Source organism: Callithrix jacchus, chromosome 10 (assembly GCF_049354715.1).
Source record: "Callithrix jacchus isolate 240 chromosome 10, calJac240_pri, whole genome shotgun sequence".
In the NCBI taxonomy this organism is placed as follows: domain Eukaryota; kingdom Metazoa; phylum Chordata; class Mammalia; order Primates; family Cebidae; genus Callithrix; species Callithrix jacchus.
This window is the reverse complement of record NC_133511.1, coordinates 74786074-74809677: the sequence shown is the minus strand read 5'-3', so window position 1 is coordinate 74809677 and position 23604 is coordinate 74786074. Positions and strand designations below refer to the sequence as shown.

General features: G+C 46.4%; 3 protein-coding genes and 1 long non-coding RNA gene across 7 annotated transcripts in view; 2 read left to right on the top strand and 2 right to left on the bottom strand.

Moving 5' to 3' along the window:
• Nucleotides 1–125: 125 nt before the first annotated feature.
• C10H11orf16 (chromosome 10 C11orf16 homolog) lies at nucleotides 126–10375 on the top strand. 2 transcript variants are annotated; one of them, XM_078340464.1, is made up of 5 exons: nucleotides 126–318; nucleotides 2293–2449; nucleotides 4606–4840; nucleotides 5618–6268; nucleotides 8617–10368. In XM_078340464.1, the coding sequence occupies exons 1-5, from the start codon at nucleotides 152–154 to the stop codon at nucleotides 8814–8816; spliced, it is 1410 nt and encodes a 469-aa protein (XP_078196590.1). In that variant the 5' UTR covers nucleotides 126–151; the 3' UTR covers nucleotides 8817–10368. The 2 variants fall into 2 exon arrangements, with proteins under 2 accessions (XP_078196590.1, XP_078196589.1); XM_078340463.1 differs by lacking the exon at nucleotides 126–318 and having other exon boundaries at nucleotides 2121–2449; nucleotides 8617–8838; nucleotides 9990–10375.
• Nucleotides 5620–8781, bottom strand: LOC144578120 (uncharacterized). The gene is made up of 3 exons (XR_013523290.1): nucleotides 8678–8781; nucleotides 7222–7366; nucleotides 5620–6415 (listed from the first exon to the last, which is right to left on the bottom strand). It is a non-coding gene; the product is annotated as an uncharacterized LOC144578120 (long non-coding RNA).
• Nucleotides 10372–18887, bottom strand: AKIP1 (A-kinase interacting protein 1). Of its 3 annotated transcripts, none has more exons than XM_035265733.3 (6): nucleotides 18799–18887; nucleotides 17841–18068; nucleotides 16988–17068; nucleotides 15153–15257; nucleotides 12721–12801; nucleotides 10372–10779 (listed from the first exon to the last, which is right to left on the bottom strand). In XM_035265733.3, exons 2-6 carry the CDS (start codon nucleotides 18060–18062, stop codon nucleotides 10636–10638), a joined length of 633 nt encoding a protein of 210 aa, XP_035121624.1. In that variant the 5' UTR covers nucleotides 18063–18068; nucleotides 18799–18887; the 3' UTR covers nucleotides 10372–10635. The 3 variants fall into 3 exon arrangements, with proteins under 3 accessions (XP_035121624.1, XP_035121623.1, XP_078196591.1); XM_035265732.3 differs by lacking the exon at nucleotides 18799–18887 and adding an exon at nucleotides 18276–18307; XM_078340465.1 differs by lacking the exon at nucleotides 18799–18887 and adding an exon at nucleotides 18263–18294.
• The window catches only part of DENND2B (DENN domain containing 2B), a 204613-nt gene continuing 199391 nt past the window's right edge, over nucleotides 18383–23604 (top strand). Inside the window, exon 1 of the mRNA XM_078340451.1 lies at nucleotides 18383–19557. The gene's annotated coding sequence lies outside the window, so the exon portion shown is untranslated. The remainder of the gene's footprint in view (nucleotides 19558–23604) is intronic.

Sequence of the window (23604 nt, the reverse complement as noted above, 5' to 3'; positions counted from 1 at the left end):
GGGAGCAGGTGGGGCCATGCATGGACTCAGGTGTCCCCAGAGGCAGCTAACCGCAGAGCTGAGCCCTGCCTCGCCCAGGCGGCTGCCGCTGGCTTTGAGCTGCAGCTGAGGTAATGGTGGTGCCTGTTCTCAGGTGGATCCTCTGAAGGCCATGGAATCCTCCACAGGGTCCAGGATGCCTTTGCTCAAATACTGCAGTGTGGCCACGAGCCTCAAGGCCCCTGGCTGGGACAGTGCTGCTCCACCCTGGGACCTCTCCTTCACCTACCCTGTTGCCCTCCAAGCGCCCTGGCTCACCGGGCACAAGCCCCTTGCAAGGTACCTGTCTCTGCTCCCTTAGAGGAAGCAGGTGCCCCTTCTTCCTTCATTCCTGGCTGCTGGTGGTAAACCTTGGTGGAGAGACTTGCTTCCTGAGAAGGCGGAAAGGGGTCTTCACTGTTTGGCCTGTGATTGCCCTATCTGCGTGGGGTCTGTCACTCCAGCCTCCTTGGTGCTCCTGGAACCCTCCAGGGTTGACCTGGATTTTGTCCCACTTGGAGCAGAGCTGCAGAGGCTGCAGTTGGCATGAGCGAGAAGGCAGTTAAGGATGGCCAGTTACCAAGGTTATAGCACATTTTACCATCAACAATGAGACTTGGCTGGGCGCAGTGGCTCACGTCTGTGAGTAAACCCAGCACTTTGGGAGCCTGAAGCAAGCAGATCACTTGAGGTCAGGAGTTTGAGACCAGTCTGACTAACATGGCAAAACACCGTCTACTAAACATACAAAAAAATTAGCTAGGCATGGTGGTGCATGCCTGTATTCACAGCTACTTGGGAGGCTGAGGCAGGAGAACCGCTTGAGCTCGGGAGGTGGAGGTTGAGGTTGCAGTGAGCTGAGATCACGCCACTGTATTCGAGCCTAGGCAACAGAGCTAGACTCCGTCTCAAAACAAACAAAAAACCAATGAGAGTTGCTCTGCACCATGTGAGAAATCAGCTAAGGTGGGATCTCCAGGCCCTTCTTCAGGTTCCCTCAGTACCCCTCCTTTGCCTAGGATTTTCCTGAGTGGGATCCTCGGTCCACTTACTAAAGGTGGATACAAGAGGGCAAAGGCACTGCAGCTTATACGCACCTGTGGAGTGTGCAATCTCCAGGGACTCACCTTGATTTGCCTGATGCATTCTGCCCACTTGAGGGATGTGCCAGCTTGAATGACCCTTAATGGGTCTCTTTCGTGATTCACATGGTGGACCATCCTGTTCAAGGCCAGAGTTAAGCACTGGACGTTAGATGCCAATGAGCACAGGAAGGAGGCTGAGGGGGGCTGAAGGCAGCTCAGCATGGGCCTGCAGCGGCTCCTTGGCACCAATGGCCGGGGTGCTGTGACGGCCTGTTGATGGCAGCAGGAGGCAGACAGGCCCCCTTTGCATTCAGCCATGCCCACAAAATAAAACGGCTTCTTCCAAACCCAAATCCTGATTCAACAACTCTCCTAGGTCAACTGGCCCTGACCACATTTTCCAGAAGTAGCATCCCCTTCTTCTGTCCCACAGCCCCTTAGCTCCTCTGGGTTGTCCCTCCCCAAACACTTCCTCATCCCTCAAACCCCACAGCACCAAGAGGCATTACAATTTTGCCCCATTGGTATTACCATCCAAGATTCCACGCCTCATCCTGGAACCCCACACACCACCTTAGGCTTTACTTTCCTGGCACTCTGTTCTTTGTTTGATAGGGTGTCTCTGTCACTCAGCTGGAGTGCAGTAGGTGCCATCTCAGTTCACTGCAACCTCTGCCTCCCAGGTTCGAGCAATCCTCCTACCTCAGCCTCCCAAGTAGCTGGGACCACAGGCTTGCACTACCACACCCAGCTATTTTTTTGTATTTGGTAGAGATGGGGTTTCACCATGTTGCCGAGACTGGTCTTGAACTCCTGAGCACAAGTGATCCATCCGTGTCAGCGTCCCAAAGTGCTGGGATTATAGGTGTGAGCCACACTTTTCCAGTCTGTTGTCTAGAGTCAGAACAAGTATTAATTTACTTGAATATATCAAGGCGAATTACCTTTTGGTTGCCTTGAACCAACTCCCAATCCACCAAGGATGGTTCCTCTCACTGTCCTCTCCTTCTGCCCCTCCCAGAGGTTTACCTTATCCTTCCAGAAGTCATACATTGTCACTTTCTATGTGGATTTCTGTTCCACCTGCCTCGTGTGCTGTGGTGCGCCTCAGATCTAACTGTGAAATGTGTTTCTTGATGTGTTTAGAGCTTGTTGCTCTCCATCTATTACTTCCATTGCTTTTTTCCAGCTACGCCTCTTCTTGCCCGTGTCTCCACATTGCCAACCCAGCATGTGAGGGGCCTGGCTGGCTGGGAAGAGCTGGAGATGCTGCCAACACATGGGTCCTGGCAAGAAGGGAAGCAGACAGCTTTTACTACAGGGCTCAAATAAAGGCTGCTCCCGAGGCAAGTCCCTGACCCCCAGCATCTCTCTGGCATGCTCTTCTGGGTGGCCCTGTCATACCCGGCACGTCTTAGCTGTGTGCATCCCACAGGCTGGTTACTTGGATAAGCACCGCTCTCTCATTGCCATGCTGTAGAAGTGAACATGAAATACCAGTGAGTATATTAGTTTGCTAGGGCTGCATAGCAAAGTGCCACAGAGTGGCTTAAATCACAGAAATCTATCATCTCCCATTTCTGGAGGCTGGAGGTCTAGGGGTTGGCTGAGTTGTTTCCTTCTGGGAGCTGTGAGGAAGAACCATTCCCATGTCCCGCTTCTGGCTTCTCATGGCTTGCTGTCAGGCTTTGGTGTCCCTCAGCTTATAGAAGCATCACCTTGATCTCTGCCTTTCCCTTCACGGGGCTTTCTCCCTGAGTGTGTCTGCGCACATTTCCCCCTTTATAAGGACATCAACCACACTGGATTAGGGACCTGCCATATTCAGTCCTCATCTTAACTAATTACATTTCCCATGACCCTATTCCCAAATAAGGTCACATTCTGGAGGCTACGACTTCAACATATGAATTTGGCAGGGGGCTAGGCATGGCGGCTCATGCCTGTAATCCCAGCATTTTGAGAGGTGGCAATGGGAGGATCACTTGAGGCCAGGACTTCGAGACCAGCATGGGCAACATAGTGAGACCCTGTCTCTACCCAAAGTTTAGACAGGCGTGGCGGCACATGGCTGTAGTCCCAGCTGCTTGGGAGGCTGAGGCAGGAGGATCACTTGAGCCCCAAACTGATGGCCCCACTGCACTCCAGCCTGTGGGAATAGGGTGGAGGTGGGGAACGGGACACATTCAATGCATAACAGAAAAGAAAATTCACTTTAACAGTACTTTGTTGAAGAAAATTCAGTGTGTTGAATGAACACCAGCCTAAGGGAAAGAGGGGCGAGATGTGTTTGCTCACGTGCACTGGTATGTGCTGGTTCACAGACGCACACTCCCGCCACGCTGGGGGCCAGGCCTGGCATGTACTTCAGTTGCTACTCACTTCTTGTTATTTTATTTTTCTTTTTTTCAGAGTCAGACTTTGTGAATGTAGATTCATGAAGGGAAGACTAGTGTAAATTCTCAAAAAATACGAGTTTCAGAATTTCCAATAAAAAGTCAATTTTCAGCTAGGTGCAGTAGCTCACACCTGTAATCCCAGCACTCTGGGAGGCTGAGGCAGGCCCATCACGAGGTCAGGAGTTCGAGACCAGCCTGGCCAATGTGGTGAAACCCTGTCTCTAATAAAAATACAAAAATTAGTGGGGTGTGGTGGCGTGTACCTGTAATCCCAGCTACTCAAAAAGCTGAGGCAAGAGAATCACTTGAACCCGGGAGGCAGAGGTTGTGGTGAGCCGAGACTGCACCATTGCACTCTAGCCTGGGTGACAAGAGCGAAACTCTGTCTCAAAAAAAAGTCAGTTTTCAAATTTTCAAGTAACTAGTATGGGAATTAAAATAAAATGCTAGCAAAGCTTTGCTCAAATATAGGTTCTGTCCAGTGATTTGGTAAAAATCATTTATTACCAGGTTGTATTTCTTTTCTAAATCATACCAAGTACTTGGAACAGCTTAAGTAGCTCCGGTACTGTTCTTGCTCTTTCGCTATTGATTTGCTTAGCTAACCCTAAGGGCAGTGCTGAGGGCAGCTCTGTGGCCACAATCACTCCTCACTCACACGAGCCTCACAGGTGAATGACAAACCATCCATCCCTGCTTGGTCTTGGACACAGGAATGATGCTTCTTGGGGGTGCTGCAAGGAGGAGACTGCATTGAGAAAAGGTCCAGGGAAGACCCAGCTTACTTCTGGCAATTGCAGGTCAAAAATTTGGTAGAAGGAAAGAAAACCAGGCAAAGGAAGGGAATGGAACAGCAGAGGCAGGAAGCAATCCACAAGAGTTGCCTGTGGCAGGAAGAGATTCAGGAAACTGTGACCGCACCACGGCCTGCCTGTCTCAGCTATGACTAACTCAAACCAGCATCTGCTCCGTCCCTTCTTTAGGTGCCTGTCACTGTTTGGAAGGCAGCCCCTGGGCCTGGTTTGGGGACATCGTAGGGAACCTGGGTGCTCCCTTCTGTACTTTGTAATGCCAGGTCTTATTGAGTGTTTTCTTTCCCACAGCTGGAGAGGCAGGGCGCCCTACTTGTGGAATTTGAGGCTCCTCTTGTCGCAGGCCCAAAGCTGCCAGCCCAGCAGCAGAGCGTGGTCTTAGAAGAGAATGTCATTCCACTCTCACCATCTGTAGGATACTCACTGAGACCAGGGGACACAGTGCTGGCACTCTGGGAGCCAGGCCGACAGCAGTATGGCCCTGGCACTGTTCTTTTGGGCTTGGAGACCAGAGGTCCCCAGAGAGGTAAGAAAAGCTGCTGTGACCCATCAGTCCCTAGAAGGAGCCAGGCTATAATCAGGCCAGAGGAGAGAGCCAAGGGTACGTCTACAGCTTAGGGATTTCTAAGGCATTAAGAAAACTTTGTTGCTTGCCTGCTGCTTAATCTTGAGGCAGCAACAGATCCCTTAAGATGCACATTGTATCTTTCAGATTATTAAAAAACTTGTAATAAGGGAAAGTGGCCTAAAACTCTCATGTCTGTGTTGGTTAGCTAACCATGGTTTAGCTACTCATGACCCATCACTCACCAGGTCCTCCAGGGACTGGACAGTCCTGGGTCAGTTAGCACCATTGTGATTCAGAGAATGACAGGATGAGGCTTCTGAGAATGCATTTTGGTTTCAACAAGAAAAGTGAGCCCCTGTGGGCCATGGTAGTCCAGGAGTCAGGGAGGCTCAGGCAAGTTCTCGGGAAATGGAGGTAACGACCGTGCCAGTGAAGGATGTTCCTGGCAGGCTCTCCACAGAGAGGTGCATGTGAGGAGCCGGGCGGCCAGAGCAGAGGGGCCGGGCTAAAACTCTGCCTTTGCCTATGCAGATAGAAGAGTCTTTATCCTACGATTAGGAAGTGGAAGTTACTTGGGAAGCTGAGGCAAGAGGATGGCTTGAGCCTGGGAGGTTGAGGCTACAGTGAGCCATCACTGTGCCACTGTACTCCAGCCTGAGCCAGAGCCTGTCTTGGGAAAAAAAATGGAGATAATTATATAATTATAATGAAAGGTTGCTGTTTTCTGTTACGTAGCATCAAAGGGAGAAGAAATCACTGTTTATTTCTGGAATGGCAAAACCGCTAAAGTGCCCATAGGTGGGGTCCAGTGGGTGTCCCCGGCCATCTGGAAGAAGGCTGTGGAGAGGCTGCACAAGCCTTTCACCAGGGAGCACCCCAGGCCCCTCCACTGGGCCCCTTGCTGCTCTGTGCTGGGGCCAGTCACTGGGTGCCTGACCAGCGAGCTTCCTCCAGGCACTCCATTCCTGCAACCTCTCTGCCACCCTCATGCCTGCTGCCAGCTGCTGTGCCAGGCCGGCCTCTGTGGCTGCCCCTCATGTGGCACCACCTGGTGGCCTCTAACTGGGACCTCAGAAGTCACAGCCAAAGAACTTCCAGAGTTGGAGGTGGAGCCCACAGCACAGCTTTTGCCCCTGGAAGGTCCTAAAGAGGAGAAAGTAGCAAGGCACACTCCTCTGGCTGTTTCTTCCTCCTCGTCCTCCTCCCATGAACAAGATGATGTGGAGAATTATCTGGAGATGGGCCCTCCCCAGAGACTGATGGTGAACAGTGCAGTCAACACAGATCCTATCCTTCTTGAGACACCTCTGAGGCAGAGTGGCCTCTGTCGGCCTGGATGGAAGTACTGGAGGAGAAATGGGCCTGAGCCGCACCCTGGGAAGCCAGGTATACCAGGGGAATGGGCTTGCCTTCTAAGGCAGGGGCTGAGGCCCCTGCTCCCTTTCCTCCATGTCCCTTAGGAATCTGATGCATGTGTCCACTCTGTTAAGACCAGAAGTAATCCTTGGGAGTCTGGTCATGCTGAAGAGGAGGCTGTGGAAAGAGGGAAATAGCAGGTTTCCATTTCAGCTATGAGGCCCAAAAAGCAGAAGGATGAACGAATCTTTGTGCTAAGGTTGTATGCCTATTGAATACCTGCCTTTTTCTTTCTTTACTAGTCTCTACTGACAGGGCGCTGCCATTTCTGTTTTTAGCCCCCTCCTTTTTTCTTGGAGGCCTTGGTTTTTCTCTAGATGAACAGTCTAAACACCTCCAGGTGTTGATGAGAGTCAATGCACTGAGGCATTAAAAACTGGTCTTAAGCATTGGTCATGAGGCCCCACTCTCCCGCTGGGCCCCGCCGTAAGTAAGCAGGGAGGACCCAGCACTGCCATGTGCTGCTCACCCCTCAGGACAGGGCAGCCATGTCCTGTTGCTGCTGGCAGCCTGCAGCTGGCCCCACACCGCATCACCTCCCACTGAGAACTGTGGCGTGCCCTGCTAGGTTCAGGGAGCCCATCCCATCTAAATTCTCAAAGGAGCCCGGAAAGAGCAGAAGCTGGTCAGAGCTGTGTGAAGGAGGTGGCCTGGATAAGTCTGGCCCTTGACAAGATTCCAGGGGCCCTGGGGTCACTGAATATTCAGTGGAGTATCCAGGGCAGGGAGGCTGTGAGGTGAAGAAACACCACTGCTAAGGGCTTAGATCTGTAGGCACTGCCCACACTGGGCCCACTTTATTATCACTTGTAGAGAGGGCATAAAGAAAATGATACCAAACTCTAGAGTGTTCATGCTAAATTCTCCATAGCTCCCAATGCCTCCTGCTCCAGCAGAGCGTGGAGAAAGAAAGCTATACCTACCCAACAGACGGGTCCGTGGGGAGCAACTGAGACAGCGTGAAGACCAGCACAGGGGAGAGGAACAACCCGAGGGGCCGTGGGGGCCAGACATGCCCCAGGTACCGTGTCTGTGTTCCCATTGCTGTGGCTTGCTTCATAGCAATCTCTAGAAGGATTCCAAACCTGATTAAACACAAACAAATTTCCCCTGGCCCTACATTTACACAGCTCTTACCACTACCGCCCAAAGCCACTTACACCTACAGTCTCTCTCCAGCACCGCATTTAAACAGATCCACTCCAAAGTTATCTTCTCCCCCAAAATAAATTCTAATAACTGACTATAAAGAAGAGAAATATAGTATTTTCAGGTAGTTGGCCTGACTTGCCCGTTAGGTACTGAATCTTGTGTTATGCTCTAGGGAAAGTTCCTGGGGCTGACCCACGAGCATCATCATCAGCATGTTCCCAGTGCACCAATGTACCCAGTTTAATTTCTTAAAACTTGTTTTTCCTTTTTAATGAGACAGTGTTGCTCTGTTGCCCAGGCTGGAGTACAATGGCATGGTCTTGGCTCACTGCAGCCTCCACCTCCCAGGTTCAAGAGATGATTCTCCTGCCTCAGCCTCCCTAGTAGCAGGGATTATAGGTACCCGCCACCGTGCCCGGCTTTTTGTATTTTTAGTAGAGATGGGGTTTCACCATGCTGGCCAGGCTGGTCTCAAACTTCTGACTTCTTGATCCGCCCACCTCAGCCTCCTAAAGTGCTGGGATCACAAGCGTGAGCCACCGCACCTGGCCTAAAACTTGTTTTTCCATAGCTTGTAGTGTCGTCTTTGTGGTCTGCGTTATCAGGGATCAGTGAATGTGTCGAAGCTCCTTTAACGGGTGGCAGTCAGTTACCTTTGCTTGCCCTGCTGGCAGTTTAAAAAACACATCTAATAACTTCTTCACAACCACAAATCTTGGGTATCAGGTAATCTTTCCCCAAACCATAATGGCCAGAAATGTTAACACATTTCATTAAATTTAAGATAACACAACACTTTGGGAGGCTAAGGCTGGAGGGTTGCTTGATCCCAGGAGTTCAAGAGCAGCCTGGGGTACAGCCTATTTCTTTAAAATATAAAAAATTAGCCAAGCATGGTGGTGTGCACCTGTGGTCCCGGCTACTAGGGTGGTGAAGAAGGGGTGGATGACTTGAGCCCAGGAAGTCGAGACTGCAGTGAGCTGTGATCACGCCACTGCATTCCAGCCTGGGTGATACAGCAAGACTTTGTCTCAAATATATAGTAAGTCAATGAAAAGAAAACAGTGATGTGAACTGACAGATTCTTCAGTGACCCTTGTTTTAGTTCTATTTATCCCATTAAAATGGTGGCATATTCAACCTAAGTAACTGACTTTTGCATTTAGGACCAAGATATTCCAGCATCTGGAAAGAAGAAAAGGATCACAAGCAGCAGAGAGTACAAACCGTAGTACTGGGGACTACCAGGGAGCTGGTCTCGAAAGCAACCAACACGAAGCCACCGCAGACCCTGCCAGGCAAAGCTGAACATCGAAGGTGGAGTCAGAGCCCTGCAATATGTCAGTGGAACAAGAATTCTCCTTAGACTAAGAGCGCTGAGGATCTAGGTAAAGCAGAATGGCTGGAAATGGACTTCCTAAAGACTCCTCACATGGGTCGTAGATCTTTTGGGTCACATCCCCTTTGAGAACAGTAAAACCTATGGTTCCTTTTCACAGAAGAATGCACATGCCCTCAATTTTGCATGTAATTTCCCAAGGTTTACAGAACCCATGAATTTAATCACAGGCTTCTTGGTGGTACAAGGATCCCCATTTAAATGACCCTCCGTACTATGGTATTGGGTTGGGGCCTCCTTTATTAGGCCCCCATATTAGGAATATGGAGTCGATTCCTGACTAAGAATAATACAGCCCTACTTAAAACTTTGTTTCCATCATATAGAATACTGGCACCTTTCCCAAGGAAAAGTTTATGTTCAAAATGAGAGAATCACCAGGCAACAAAACTGGGAGATGTCATAGTACTGCTGTGGCAGCTACAAGAAGTTTGGGCCACAGCAATGACTGTTTTTTAATTTTTTTGAGACAGGGTCTCACTCTGTCACTCAGGCTGAAATGCAGTGGCATAATCAAGGCTCACTATGGCCTTGAACTCCCGGGCTCAAGTGAGCCTCCCACCTGAGTCTCCGGAGTGGTTGGGACTACTGGCACATGCCACCACACCTGGCTAAATTTTTTACTTTTTGTAGAGGTAAGTTCTCACTGTGTTGCCCAGGCTGGTCTGGATCACTGGGCTCAAGTGATCCTCCTGCCTTGGCTTCCCAAAATGTTGGGATTACAGTTATGAGCTACTACACTCGGCCACATCAATGACCATTTAAAATCAGTGACTTTTGGTTCTTTTTTTTTTTGAGACGGAGTTTCGCTCGTTACCCAGACTGGAGTGCAGTGCAATGGCATGATCTCGGCCGACCGCAACGTCCTCCTTCTGGGTTCAAGCAATTCTCCTGCCTCAGCCTCCCGAGTAGCTGGGACTACAGGCGCATACCACCACACCCAGCTAATGTTTGTATTTTTAGTAGAGACGGGGTTTCACCTTGTTGACCAGGATGGTCTTGATCTCGACCTTGTGATCCACCCGCCTGGGTCTCCCAAAGTACTGGGATTATAGGCGTGAGCCACCGCGCCCGGCCGACTTTTGGTTCTTAAAACTGCAGTCAGCATAACAATCTATGGATTCTTTCCCCCTTTTATAGGTAAAGAATAAAGACAGTAAATACTTGAGGACAGTTATACAGAGTGGCCAAGGCCTTCTTCAAGGGAAGGAGGCAGAGGACAGGACACAGTAATAGTCAAATAACCAGCAGCATCTCTACCCCATGAAGACCTCCCTACAGATGAGCAGCAGGAAGGCACCTGCTGTGAGGGGCACAGGAGTGTGGGGGCCCTGCCCTGGGGCTTCCTGCCAGGGCCCTGGTGAGGCTGCTTTAAGATGCCTCTTCCATGGAAGAGGGGGTCAGCCTACTTTGGGCAAATGTGTCCAGAGCTACTCTGCCACTTTTCCATAAAGCCTACAGTTGTACATGAGTGACATTTTGTATTACCTTTTAATAACAATAAAAATGAATTTGAATTCTCTTCATTTCCAAATCTGTTTATTATAATTAACCTTTACTTGGAAAGCAAGAAGTAAAATCTGTTCAGACAGCATCATTATATTACTGTCAGGCAAACAAGGATGGAGGACTTCTACACCCTCAAGAAAGGCACACTGAAAGAGACAGATTCCAGTTCCCGGGAAGGCTGAGCCAGTCAGCACTAAAAACACGATTAGTGTATAGCTATTAAGAGAATCATACAGTGGCTTTATTCTTACTGCTTAAAAAAAGGTGATGGTCAACATCACACAGGGAAGACCAGGTCCACAGTTTGTCCAGAATCAACTGCTACCACATGAGTCTTCTTGGTTAAGCCATTTGAGCCCACAGTGACAGAATAGGTCCCTGGATATACTTCTATGTAGAGGTCCTTAGAGATGTTCTCAGCCTGGAAGGAAAAGAGGATATTAGCAGTTGAGAGATTTTATATCCCAGTGCCACCATGGCCCCCCACCGGGCTACCTGTGCATGCAGAGGTATGATGGAATGAAGCACTCGTGGGAGACAGAGGTCCTGCTTTCAAGGCTCAGCCTGCTCACGTACAACACTGTCATTTTAGGAGGTCTCAGCCTTTCCTTATTTCTAGAACTGTGATAATACCTACCTCACAAATAAGCATGTGAAATCACTTTGTAAATGCTAAGTGTTACAGGAACATGAAGGATTATAAAAAGAACACTCTACTTGGAGTTAGGCAGAGGGAAAGGCTAGAGGCCACTGTTCTGAGGATCAGAAGTAGACAGTGGCACTTAACTCAGATAAGTAGCAATGGCAAGGTACTCAGAAGTAATGAGAGCCATTCTTTCAAATTGTGCTTTGCTAAGTTCACTATCAGGAAGATGATAGGCATTTCTTTCATCCTAAAGCTCAGAACAATATGAGTGGATTCCATTTTGTTACTGAAGCAGCAATTCAGCTGGATGACAAAACTCTCCCTTGGAGAACTGGTTCTCCCAGAGTACAAAATATTGGAAGCCAGAGTTAATGGAAAGATTTTTATTTAGAGCTGAACTGAGCACGGTCTTCCAAGGGTAGACTTCACTTATGGCTGGGAGGCAAGTCATAGCAGGTGTGCAGGCAGAGGATGTGTCTCAGTTCAAATGGCAAAAGGACAGAGTCACAAACCGGAAAAGAGCCTGTAATTAAGGGCCAGAGCGATAGCTGAGATGCCATTACATGCTTACTCAATGCTGAGAAGGGGCCATAGGCAAAAGCTGTCAATTCCACTACCACACATGGGAAAAGCCAAACTATGGGCCAGCAAATTCCACTCAGAGGACTAAATGATCATGTTTACATTTTTATGAAATTTCCCCTACTCCTTCCACCTTGCAGATGGATTAGAAGCCAATTTTTTCCAAAGCTGTTTTGTTATATTCTTTCATGCCTGTCTAGTTACTTCGAAATTGGAAGTCTATAATTCTTTACCTGATGTAAATGTGTATGACAATGTCATAACTATTTATTGGTTGTCAACCATGTAAATAAAAGTCATTTTTAGAAAATATGGTTTTATCAGAATGCAGAAAGCCCAGGATGCTTCATTTGTCTGCAATAAGGAAACATGGGAGGTAACACTGCCCTGTGTGACTATTATACTGTGGAATGTCAGCAAGTGTTGAGAGGTGTCTAAGCCTTAGCAACTTATATTACATTTGTACTAGGAGCAGCATATTCTTGTTACTAACTCCAGAATACTCCAAATCCCTGACTAGTATCAAACTGTATACAAACAAATAGTAAGAAATGTATTGTGGCACCATGCTGAAGTTCCTTTCCTCAGAATTCTAGCCCTTCTAAGCTCCAAAAAGATCCCCTGGCTTCATGAACTAATGAGTACTTCATCCTAAAAAAGAAAAACTCATTATATGTTTTTATAGAAAAACATTTGTGGAAAATGAGAACAAATGCCTTCAAATGTTTTGGAACCTGATCTCGCCAAATGTGGATGTTTCAGAATTTCAACAATGATTTTCACTGTGTTAGCAGGAGGATCAGGACCCTCCTGCTGCTTGAACAGATGGTGGAATTCCAGCAGGACCCGGTGCCAGCCCAGCTGAGCTGTAGGAACTGAGATGTGAATACTTCACATTCTTTCCAACCACAACTATGAATTCAGGCAAAAGAGTATCCCTGAAGCTTCGAGTGAAGGAAGAATACCAAGAAAACCTAATTTTACCCTGAACCAAAATTTTGTGCACCCTTCTTAAGTGTAAGAACACCTCAACTTAAAAATACTATAGACAAACAGCCCTCTAAGAACCATGTTAACTGGCTCATGGAGTTGTAATGGTGATGAAACTCAAAGCCTGAGCAATTCCACACTCACGGTCTGGGATGCCTCTGGAGCATGCTCTGACACTTGATAGATGTCTCTAGGACCAAGGGATGTCTTTCGTCTGTCTTTTCTCTGAAGAGACAAGTAGAACACCGATTTGTGCCCAAGCTTTGACTTTTGGATTATAAAAAGCAGCTTTCTTCTACCTTATTAGGAGTTAGTAATTGCTCTGTCAGCTTTTTCTAAGTTGTCATCTAAGCTATTAAGGCATTTTTTAGTAAATTCTGTGAGGTATTTTTAGTCAGATGTTAACTATAATTTTCATCCCAACAAGCCTTTAGAGTCAGACACACCTGAGTTTAAGTCATATCTCTGCTATTTACTAAGAGAGATTAACTTCTCTAGGCCTTGGTTTTCCAGTCTGTAACATGTGACTCTTGGATCGCAGGGAAGACTTAAAATGTACAAGTGCCTGACACTTAGGTTCTCAGTAATTCTCTTCTGTGCTTTTTCTAGGAGTGGGGGTGGTCCTAGAAGGGACCACCTGATAATTTCGACCACCTTTATCACTTCGACTGATAAAGGCTGACTTACAAAACCAATTTCCCTTAGAGGGAACTTACGTTTTAAAGGGAGAGATGGAAATGACTCTTCCCCACATGTCACCCTTTAGGGTGAGCTGTACTTAAGTAAGAGTTCAGGCTAGGCCAGAAAAGGAAGCTCAGAACTCAAGCTCTGGCACCACTCCTCCACCTTGCAGGCAGGGGAGGTGTGCGGGAGGTGCTTCGAGTGTGCACTCAGCCCTTGCTCATGTCCCTGTGCCCACTCTCCCATCCTTTTCCTAAACTTCCTCCCTCTAATACCCTAAAATGGCTGACAGACCAAAGAAGTCAAGAATCCAACTTCGACTGTGGATTAGACTCTGGTCTTCAGTTTGCTATCTTTGAGTGCAAGTACAAAAGCAAAAACCTAGTCTCCTCAGAAATCACTGCCACCACCTCCTCCTTTGAATCAGTTCAGTAAGGAGGATCGCTGGCATCCCCAGAATGACATGTGGTAAAGGTAAGTTTGTAGTGAGAGACCTTTAATTGTTATATACCTTTACAGAAAGTATTTTGTTAATAGAGACCCCTGTCTCCACACTTCCCTTCTACTTTCTTTTTAAAAATTATGAAAGACCAGGCACTGTGGCTCACACCTGTAATCTCAGCACTTTGGGAGACCAAGGCAGGCAGATCACCCGAGGTCAGGAGTTCAAGACTGGCTTGGCCAACATGGTGAAACTCTATCTCTACTAAAAATACAAAAATTAGTCAGGCGTGGTGGTGTGTGCCTGTAGTCCCAGCTACCTGGGAGGCTGAGGCAGGAGAATTATCTGAACCTGGGAGGCAGAGGTTGCAGTGAGCCATGATCACGCCACTGCACTCCAGTTTGGGTGACAGAGAAAGATTCCCTCTCAAAAAAAAAAAAAATTACCAAAGTGATAACAGTTATCACTTACCTTAAGTAAAAAATGTAATTATTAAAAATCTTCTCCCCCAGCCTGGGCAACATGGCAAAACCCCATTTCTATTAAAAACATTAAAAATTAGTTGGGTGTAGCGGCATGAGCCTGTAGTCCCAGCTACTCAGGAGACTAAGGTGGGAGGATCACCTGAGCCCAGGAAGTCAAGGCTGCAGTAAGCCATGATTGTCCCACTGCACTCCAGCCTGGGTGAAAAGAGTAAGACCCTGTCTCAAAAAAAGAAAAGAGAAAAAAAAAAAAATTTCTGTCCCTATAGAAGAGGATATTTGGAGCTCTTTTATAAAAAATAGAGAAAGGGACCAGGTGCAGTGGCTCATGCCTGTAATCAGAGCGCTTTGGGAGGCTGAGGCATGCAGATCATGAGGTCAAGAGATCGAGACCATCCTGGCCAACATGGTGAAACCCCTTCTCTACTAAAAATACAAAAATTAGCTGGGCATGATGGCACATGCCTGTAGTCCCAGCTACTTTGGAGCCTGAGGCAGGAGAATCACTTGAATCGGGAGGTGGAGGTTGCAGTGAGCTAAGATCACACCACTGTACTCCAGCCTGACAACAGAGTAAGACTCTGTCTCAAAAAAAAAAAAAAAAAATAGAGAAAGAATCTGTGTTGCCCAGGAGAGTGCAGAGGATAGTCGCAGGGGTGATCATTGCATGCATCATGTTCCAGGCTTGGAAGCTCTTTTCTTTAAACCTGCTGGAGAATCCCATGGCCCAGGACTGGAGGTTCAACTGAAGATCCTACAGTGGCATCAATCTTCTGTTTTTGACAACCTCCTATTTCATATTCATTGCTGTAAGTTCTCTAAGGTGATAAATTTATACATTTCCATTAAGCACTGTAATGCCAAGTCAAACAGGCATCCTTTGACACAAAATCTAGCAAAGCGCTCTTGAATATAGGGTGTCGAATCTTGGTAGACTGAAGGCATACTGCAGGGCAGCTGAGGACACTTACCTGACCATTACCTTTGTCCGAACACAAGTGCAGCTTCGACTTGCCTCTGTGATAACGATAAACATGTGTTGCCCCTCCTTCCTCTGGCATAGATAAATAATATTTCTAGAGAAGTAATGTCAAAGATGTTAGGTAACCAAATAGTCAAATTTTCAAAACACCCTGGTATTTGGGCAAAGTACGGTGAAGAAGGGAGGCAAGAGAGCAAAGGTGAATTACCTGCCCTCTTGACAGGCCTCTCAAGTCATGCAGCAAATCAGCCCACCCAAAGTGGCTGCAGAGAAAGAAGTGCATTTGGCATCACCGTGCTGCCACCTGCTGCCTCCATAGGGCAAGAATGTTCGCCAACTAAAGGTGGGCAGGACCATGCTCTCTGCCAGGTTAAACAAATTTCACATCTTTGCCCCATGTCAAATACACATATCCTTTCATTTCCTCCCCTAAAAACTGTGAACAGTTCCATGTTTATTGTCTAAGTCTCAGACAAGGACACGGGAAGGGAGGGGTACATTTTCTTGAGATTTAGAAACAGCAGAAAATGAAACATAAACCCAAGAAGTCTGCAGCCCTTTTCTCTGTGCTTCCGGCATGTGGGGGAGTGGAGGGAGAATTCTCTGATTGAAGAATCTTCCAAAGGATGGGAAAACAATTACATTTCTCGACTGCTTCCTTCCTCCCCCTTGAAGTTAGTCTGAGACTTGCCCTTGATAATGGCTAATGATGAGGCCATCACAGGCCTGCTTGTTTTGAATACAGGGTAGAGACACTGTCTAAAAAACATGTGACCAAAAGAATGAGAAGCTGGGGAAAGCACTTGAGGACACGGACTTAAAGATGTATTTTAGTGACTGTTTCAAACTGTAGAGGCAAACCCAGGACACAATTCTTAATTCTATCTCTAGAAAGTCAAGAGGTTCTGAGGCTCCATTTCATAATGGAGACTCTAACGGATGCATGAACTGAAAATCAAAATGAGTAACAGCAATTTGCTAAACCTCAAACCAAAGACAAATATCATTCCTTTTGCTGAACCGTGAACCAAGTGTTTAATCACAGTAGAGCTGAAGTTATTGATTTTTCTAAAACCACTGAACAATAAAAATAAGATAAAAATATTCCCTGAGCTATTCCTCATTGGTTGGAATCCTATTCTTGGAGTCAGGGATTCTTAAAAAACATGTAGAGGCTGGGCACAGTGGCTCATGCCCGTAATCCCAGCACTTTGGGAGGTGGAAGCAAGTGAATCACCAGGTCAGGAGTTCAAGACCAGCCTGGCCAAGATGGTGAAGCCCCATCTCTTACTAAAATTATAAAAATTAGGTGAGCGTGGTGGCAGGTGCCTGTAATCCCACCTATTCAGGAGGCTGAGGCAGATAATTGCTTGAACCTGGGAGGCAGAGGTTGCAGTGAGCTGAAATTGCACCACTGCACTCCAGCCAGCATGATGGAGACTCTATCAAAAAAAAAAAAAAAAAAAAAACAGCAACAGAAAACAAACAAACCCCCCCCCCCAATATTGAACTTACTTGCTACGGAATTCAGCAAATAATCTATTTTTCCCCCGACTAGACTTAAAATCACTGAGGGAAGACGACCTTTTCTGACTTTTCATTGCTGTATTGTCAACTACAGAGTTAGGCATTCAATAAAAATTTGTTGGGTGAATTCTAACTTGCATTTATGCCCTGGTTTAAGTCCTTGACTGATTACAGTCTGCCCATGGAGGCTGCGCAGGTGAAACAGGTAGTCTCCAGATTCTTTCCAAATTCCAGAAAGATCCATAGTGTGGTCCATCAGCAGGTGATGGGATATAGCTTTGGTTCACACCAACTTACCCCACACTGATTTGAAGTATAGTCCATGAATTCAGCCATTGTTCTGAAGAAAGCACTAAGGGTTGGGGGTCTCTCTTCTCTCTATTTGAATAAATGGCAAGTCACAGGTTAGATCTAGGATTCCCTGCTGGAGAATGAAGCCATTTTGAATAGCCTCGTTTTTACTTATGAAAAGACTCTGCAAGTTTATGTTAGAAAGAAGGATGTTACTGAGAAAGAATTCCAACTCTAAAAGATAGACATGCAGTTTATCCAGGACCTAAGAGAGAGGTTTACGGGCCTTCCTCTTTTATCAGAAGATAGCTGTAAGATTTGTTTTTTAAAAAGTAATCGGCCGGGCGCGGTGGCTCATGCGTGTAATCCCAGCACTTTGGAAGGCTGAGGCGGGCAGATCAGGAGGTCAAGAGATAGAGACCATCCTGTCCAACATGGTGAAACCCTGTCTCTACTAAAAATACAAAAATTAGCCAGGCGTGGTGGCACTCGCCGGTGGTCCCAGCTACACAGGAGGCTGAGGCAGAAGAATCCCTTGAACCCAGGAGGCGGAGGCTGCAGCGAGCCGAGATTGCGCCACTGCACTCCAGCCTGGCGACAGGGCAAGACTTCGTCTCAAATAATAAAAAAAAAAGTAATCAAGCAGAGCTGAATACTACCGTTATTCTACAGTTACCCAAAAAGAATCTGTCAAATGTAAAGCGTTTTGAAAGGACTTTTCCATTCATTGTCCTGATCCTTTCCAGCTTCCGCTAATGGGAGGTTTCCTCAGGTGCTTTTGCGCTGAGATTGCCCCTGGCTGCCAGCCGGCCACTGCAGCGCGAATGACTGGGGCGGTCCCCCGCACAGCGACCCTCACCTCTCCCGGGAGAAAGCGCTGTGGGCCGGCTGCGGGCCGTCTCTCTAGGTGGGGCGCCTCCCGGGCAAGGACCCCCAGGCAGCCTCTGGGACGCTCCAACGCACGCCAGTCCACTGCCCTCCTCTTGGCTCGCTCCAGCACTTCCAGAGCCAGCCTTGCTGAGCGCTGCAGGGAACGTCGGTCCACCCCGTTCAGCGCCGCAGCGGCTAAACAGTTGTCCATGGCTCCCTGGGTGGGCACATAACATACAAACGCCGGCGGGTCAGCCGGGCCGCCGCGACCCTGCTCCAAATCCGGGTAGGAGCCCCGACCTCGACCTCCCCGGGGCCCACCACTCTCAGCCAGCCCCCAACGCGCTCTCCAGCCAGAGCCCAGCCAGGGCGGGGTCTAGCGCGCCCGCCCCTTCCATTTCCGTCTCCCACCTCCGCTACGTACGGCGCCCACTCGTCAAGGCGCATGCGCACAGCGCTGTCCCAGGAAGAAGAACAGGCTTTGCGCTCCAGGCACCGGCGCAGCAAGCCATTGGCTAAGGCCGGATAGGCGGGGTGGCGGGGCGCGCCCTGCGCCAAACACGCTTTCTGTGTCCCGGTGGTGGCTTCTGTGCGCGGTTGCCTGGTTAACTGCTGAGAGCTGTGGGCGGGGCGCGGGTGGCCGGTGGCCCCGGGCCGGGGACCGGGGACTGAGTCGAGCCAGCCGCCCAGGACATCTGTCTGCGCTGTCGGAGGAGCCCCTGGGCCTGGGACTGGCCCTTAGAGGGCTGCTGCGCTGCTTAACTTGATGAACCTGGGGTATAAAGGCAGGCGGTCTCCTGTTGGGCTAAAAATTTTGGGGTACCAGCTAGGTAGGCAACATAGCGAAAACCTGTGTACACACACACACACACTGGGTACCAGCTAGGTAGGCAACATAGCGAGAACCTGTGTACACACACACACTAGCCAAGAGTGGTGGCGCGCACCTGTAGTCCCAGCTATTCGGCAGGGCCGAGGCGGGAGGATCGTTTAAACCCGGGAGGCGAAGGTTGCGGTGAGTCGAGATCGCGCCACTGCACTCCAGCCTGGGTGACAGAGCGAGACTGTTTCAAAACATCGCGGGAATACGACAAGTGCCTCCAACGCCTCCTTCTGCTTGGTTTACATTTTGGGGTGTCGCTACTCTAGTTTGAGGAGATGATTAGGCCAAACTGTGTGGCTCCCAACGTGGCCTTTGGAGAAGGGAATAGCTCCGGATGGAGGCGAAACGGAGGCGGGGCTGTCTGCAGCTGTTCCTGACCCCCGGGGCAGGGGGCGCCTGAGGAGTTGCAGGGTCTCTCGTAGTCCTTCACTGCGACTTTCTCGCCCGTCCACTGGGAAGTACGGATTCACACATTTTTGGAGACCTGTTCTCTTGGGGTCTGACTCCATATTTCAGGAAGACTGCACCATGTTTAAGTAAGGAACTGTGAATCGTTACCTGTCACTCCACTCCGCTGGTTATTTGGTAGGAGGTACAGCCCAGACTCAGTGTTAGTGACTCAGCCGCACCACCCAGTGCACAGCAAAGCGTTGATGCTTAGGAAGGTCCCGTTTGAGGGACACGCTCAATGGGGATCACTTTAAGGGACACAAAGTAATCCTCCTTTAAGTCTCCTCTGTGGTTCATGAAAAAGGAAAGAAAGAAACCCTCCATCCTCAGCTAGTCTCAACAGATGGCTTGATGAGCAATTATGAGGTACCAGGTGAGTAGTAGGCGACCAATACGACCTCCGACCTCTGTACTATTTAACTTTTGCAAATTTCCTGCTTTCCCCTCATGAAAGAGAAAAACAGTGACTGAAACCCTTCATTATCCTTAAGATGCTTTTTCATTTTACTGGTATTCCAAAACATTTCCTTCAATAGGGTTTATCAAGTGCCTCCTGTAGAACATAGTGGTTATATGTGCATGGGGTCCTGTATATCCACTCCGGAGAGCTAGTTTGAATTCTGGCTCTGACACCTTTTTTTTTTTTCATTTTTTTCTTATAAATGTTTTTTTCTTTTCTTTTCCCTTCCTTCTTTTCTTTTCTTTCTGAAATGAGAGTATCCCTCTGTCGGCCAGGCTGAAGTGCAGTGGCACAATCTCAGCTCACTGCTTCCTCGACCTCCTGGGCTCAAGCGATTCTCCTTCTTTAGCCACCATGCCCCGCAAATTTTTAAACATTTTTTTGTAGAGACAGGGTCTCGCTATGTTGCCCAGGCTCTCTGCCACTTTTTTGCTCTGTGATTCTGGGCAAACACATTACTTCTTTGAGCCTCACTTTTCCTCATCTCTATATCTGGGGATTTCAATTAGAACCAACTTCTTTAGACTGAGCTTCTTGAGGGCAGGGACTGTATCCCTAGTGTTTAATTAGAGTTTAAGGTGCATCTAGTATTTACTATTTTGTCTGTCACAGTAAGGGCTAAAAATAGCTCTTGCATGTGTGAATTGGGTTGCCATAAGGATTTTGTGAGATAATTCCTGTAAAATGCTGAGCACAGTGCCCTGCAAAGAGTGAGTGCTCCATAGACTTAGCTAGCTTTAGTATGTGCCAGTCACTGTCCTAGAAGTTGTGGAGAACAGAATGCAGATCAGACTAAAGAAGAATAAAAAAAGGAAAGAATGCACGTAAAATCTGTAATGCCAAGAACAAAATATTTGGACATCCCATAAGACTGACACACATAAAATGCTGTGATGCTTAGGAGACTACGTTCAGTTGGGAGGATCAAGAAAGGTTTTGCAGATAATACAGTTTTCAAGCTAGGCCTTGAAGGATGGCCTAGGCATTCGTGAGAGAAGAGGTGGATAAGATACCTTTCAGTTGCTTTTACAATAAATGTGGTTGGAGTGGGATGGAATTTGGTCCTCTGTTTTTTTATGGATTTCAAGGTTTTAGCGCCATAGCTTTTAGTTGTGTCTGTGTAACCAAGAACTGGCTATTTAAACCATCCTATACTTCAATTTTTCCACCTATGAAATGAGAATAATAATAGCACATTCCTCATAGGGTTATTGTGAGGATAAAGTAAGTTAATATATATAAAGTGCATTAATAGTACTTGGCACATAGAAGGTGCTCAGTAAGTATTAGCTATTATTATCTTAATCAAGCTTCAGCCTTGCCTCCCAAAATACACTCTGACCCAGTACCACAGCCACACCTCATCTTATTTGTCTCTTCCCCGTTCTATTTTAGTCATTCCAGTTGAACCATTTCTTTTTGGCAGGTCAGCTCTTTGAAACCTTTTCCAGTGGTTCCCAGTTGCCACCTCTGTTGCTATAGCCTTTAAAAAAATTGTTTTTGGTCCTTTCCCAATCTAATTTAAATTATGTATAGTTATGTTTTCTTCTCTCCCAACAGCCTATCAATATCAACTCCTTGAAGGGAGAAACTGTTTCTTATTTGTCCCTAAACATTCCAGGGCCTGTTAAGTAGTAGGTGTTCAATAGATACTTGTTAAAATTACTCTGATTTAACTTTTAAGTTAAATAGACCTCTGTTAGCCCAGATAAAGAGATGGCTTTGTGGTAGTTCACACCTATAACCCCAGCAGTTTAGGAGGTTGAGGTGGGAGGATCACTTGATTCCAGAAATTTAATACCAGCCAGGGCAACAGAGTAAGACCCCTGTCTCTATTTTTTAAAAAATTTGAAAATTAGCCTGGCATAGTGGCTCACATCTTGTAGTCCCAGCTACTCAGGAGATTTAGATGAGAGGATTGCTTGAGCCCAGGATGTTGAGGCTGCAGTGAGCTATGATCGTGCTACTGCATTCCAGCCTGGGCAACAGAGTAAGACCTTGTCTTAAGGAAAAAAAAAAAAGAGTTGGCTTTTCTATTAAAAAAAAAAAAACTACCTATATGCACGTTAATGAATGTAATGAATATTCAGTTGTAACTACATTTCTCAGAATTTAACATTTAAGAAATCTATGGGAAAGAAGATGCTTGGAATGAAACTGAAGCCAAAAGACTGATTCTAAATTAAATCTTTGCATTTATCTTTATTTTTCTATTTGTAAATATATTTATGTGCATATTTATAATTTTAAGGTTCATCCTGTAAACCACAGATTGAGAGACTTGAAAGACTCCTTTTTTATCTTTTTTAAGATTACCTGGGAGTAATGATAGAACATGACCTAGCATGAGGTCCCTTGTGGATCAAATACAGCCCACCCCAAATGAAAGCCATTGGTGAGAATTGAAAATGGAATCGTAAATGGAGAGAGGGCAACTAATTAGGAATGTGCTTGGTCGACAGAGAAATAAACTGTCAGTATTGACAGAGAAATAAACTGTTGATGGGAGTTTTTTTAATGACCTCTAGCTTTGCAAGGGTAATTTCACTATGGAGAACAGATAAAAGTTGTCAAGATTCTATGTTTTGGGGTAGATGAGTTGAAAGAGGTCTTTAATTGCGAAATGAGGAAAGAGACTGGTGCTGTATTTGGAACTTTGTGAGGAGAAAAAACAAGTCCAGTGAAGAGCAATGTAAATTCCTTTTCTTCATGTGAAGGGGGCCAAAAAGGGTTAAAAACCTAGGATGCAAAAGTGGGTACTGGGCCAGAGTTAGACAATGATTTATACTGTACATAACAGAAACTGTATAAATTATTTATTTGACACACGGTATTGTTATTTCTCCAGCAGACTTAGGAGCTTTGGAATCATCACAGCTTTGTAAAGTAGTGTTGCAGTCTGAGTCATTAGATCATTCATTTAGCCTGATTACATCAACTCATTGGGTTATTGGGGAATGAAAGAAACTCATTACCAAAATTGTCATCTTGATGATGTAGATTAAAGAAAATGAATCAAACTTCTGAGAATTAATTTTTATAATCTGTTTAAAATTGAATGGGAGTTAAAAAAATTGGTTATAGAGGAGAAATGATTCAAATCTTGTCATTTTTAAAAGTCAGAGATTAAAGAAATAGTATTTGGAAGATATTTAATATAAACAGTTGAAATTCATATAGAGTTTATAAAAAAAGACTATTGAGGTATAATGTATATATGATCAAATTTACCTGTTTTAAGTATATATTTCAATAATTTTTAGTAAATTTACAGAGTTGTCAACATTACCAAAATGCGGTTTTGGAACATTGTCATTACCTGAGAAAAATCCCTAGTTCACACCATATGCAGTCAGTTCTCAGCTCCTACCTCTGGACCTGGGTGACCACTGCTCTGCTTGCTGTCTCTATGAATTTGCCTTTTCTGGACAATTCATATAAATGGAATCTGATAATATGTGACCTTTTTTTTGCCTGGCTTTTTAAAATCAGCATAATGTTTTCAAGGCTCACACATGTCATAGCATGTATCAGCATTTCATTCTTTTTTATGACTGAATACTACCTGTTATGTGAATATACTACATTTTGTTCATCTATTTACTTGTTGATGGTCATTTGAATTGTTTCTAGTTTGGGGCTATTTTGACTGTTAAGACTTTGTGTGGACACATGTTCCCATTTATCTTGGGTAGATACTTAGGAGTGGAATTGCTGAGTAGTACGATCAATATATGTTTAACATTTTAAGAAACTGCCAAACTGTTTTCCAAAGTGACTGTGCCATTTTACATTCCCCCAAGCCATGTATGATGGTTCCAGTTTTTCCACATGTTCCCCAGTACTTGTTATTGTCTTTCTTATTGTAGTAATTCTAGTGAATATGAAGTAGTATCTCATTGTGGTTTAAATTTGCATTAACTATGTTCTTCATTGTCAAAATTGTTTTTATTTTCTAGT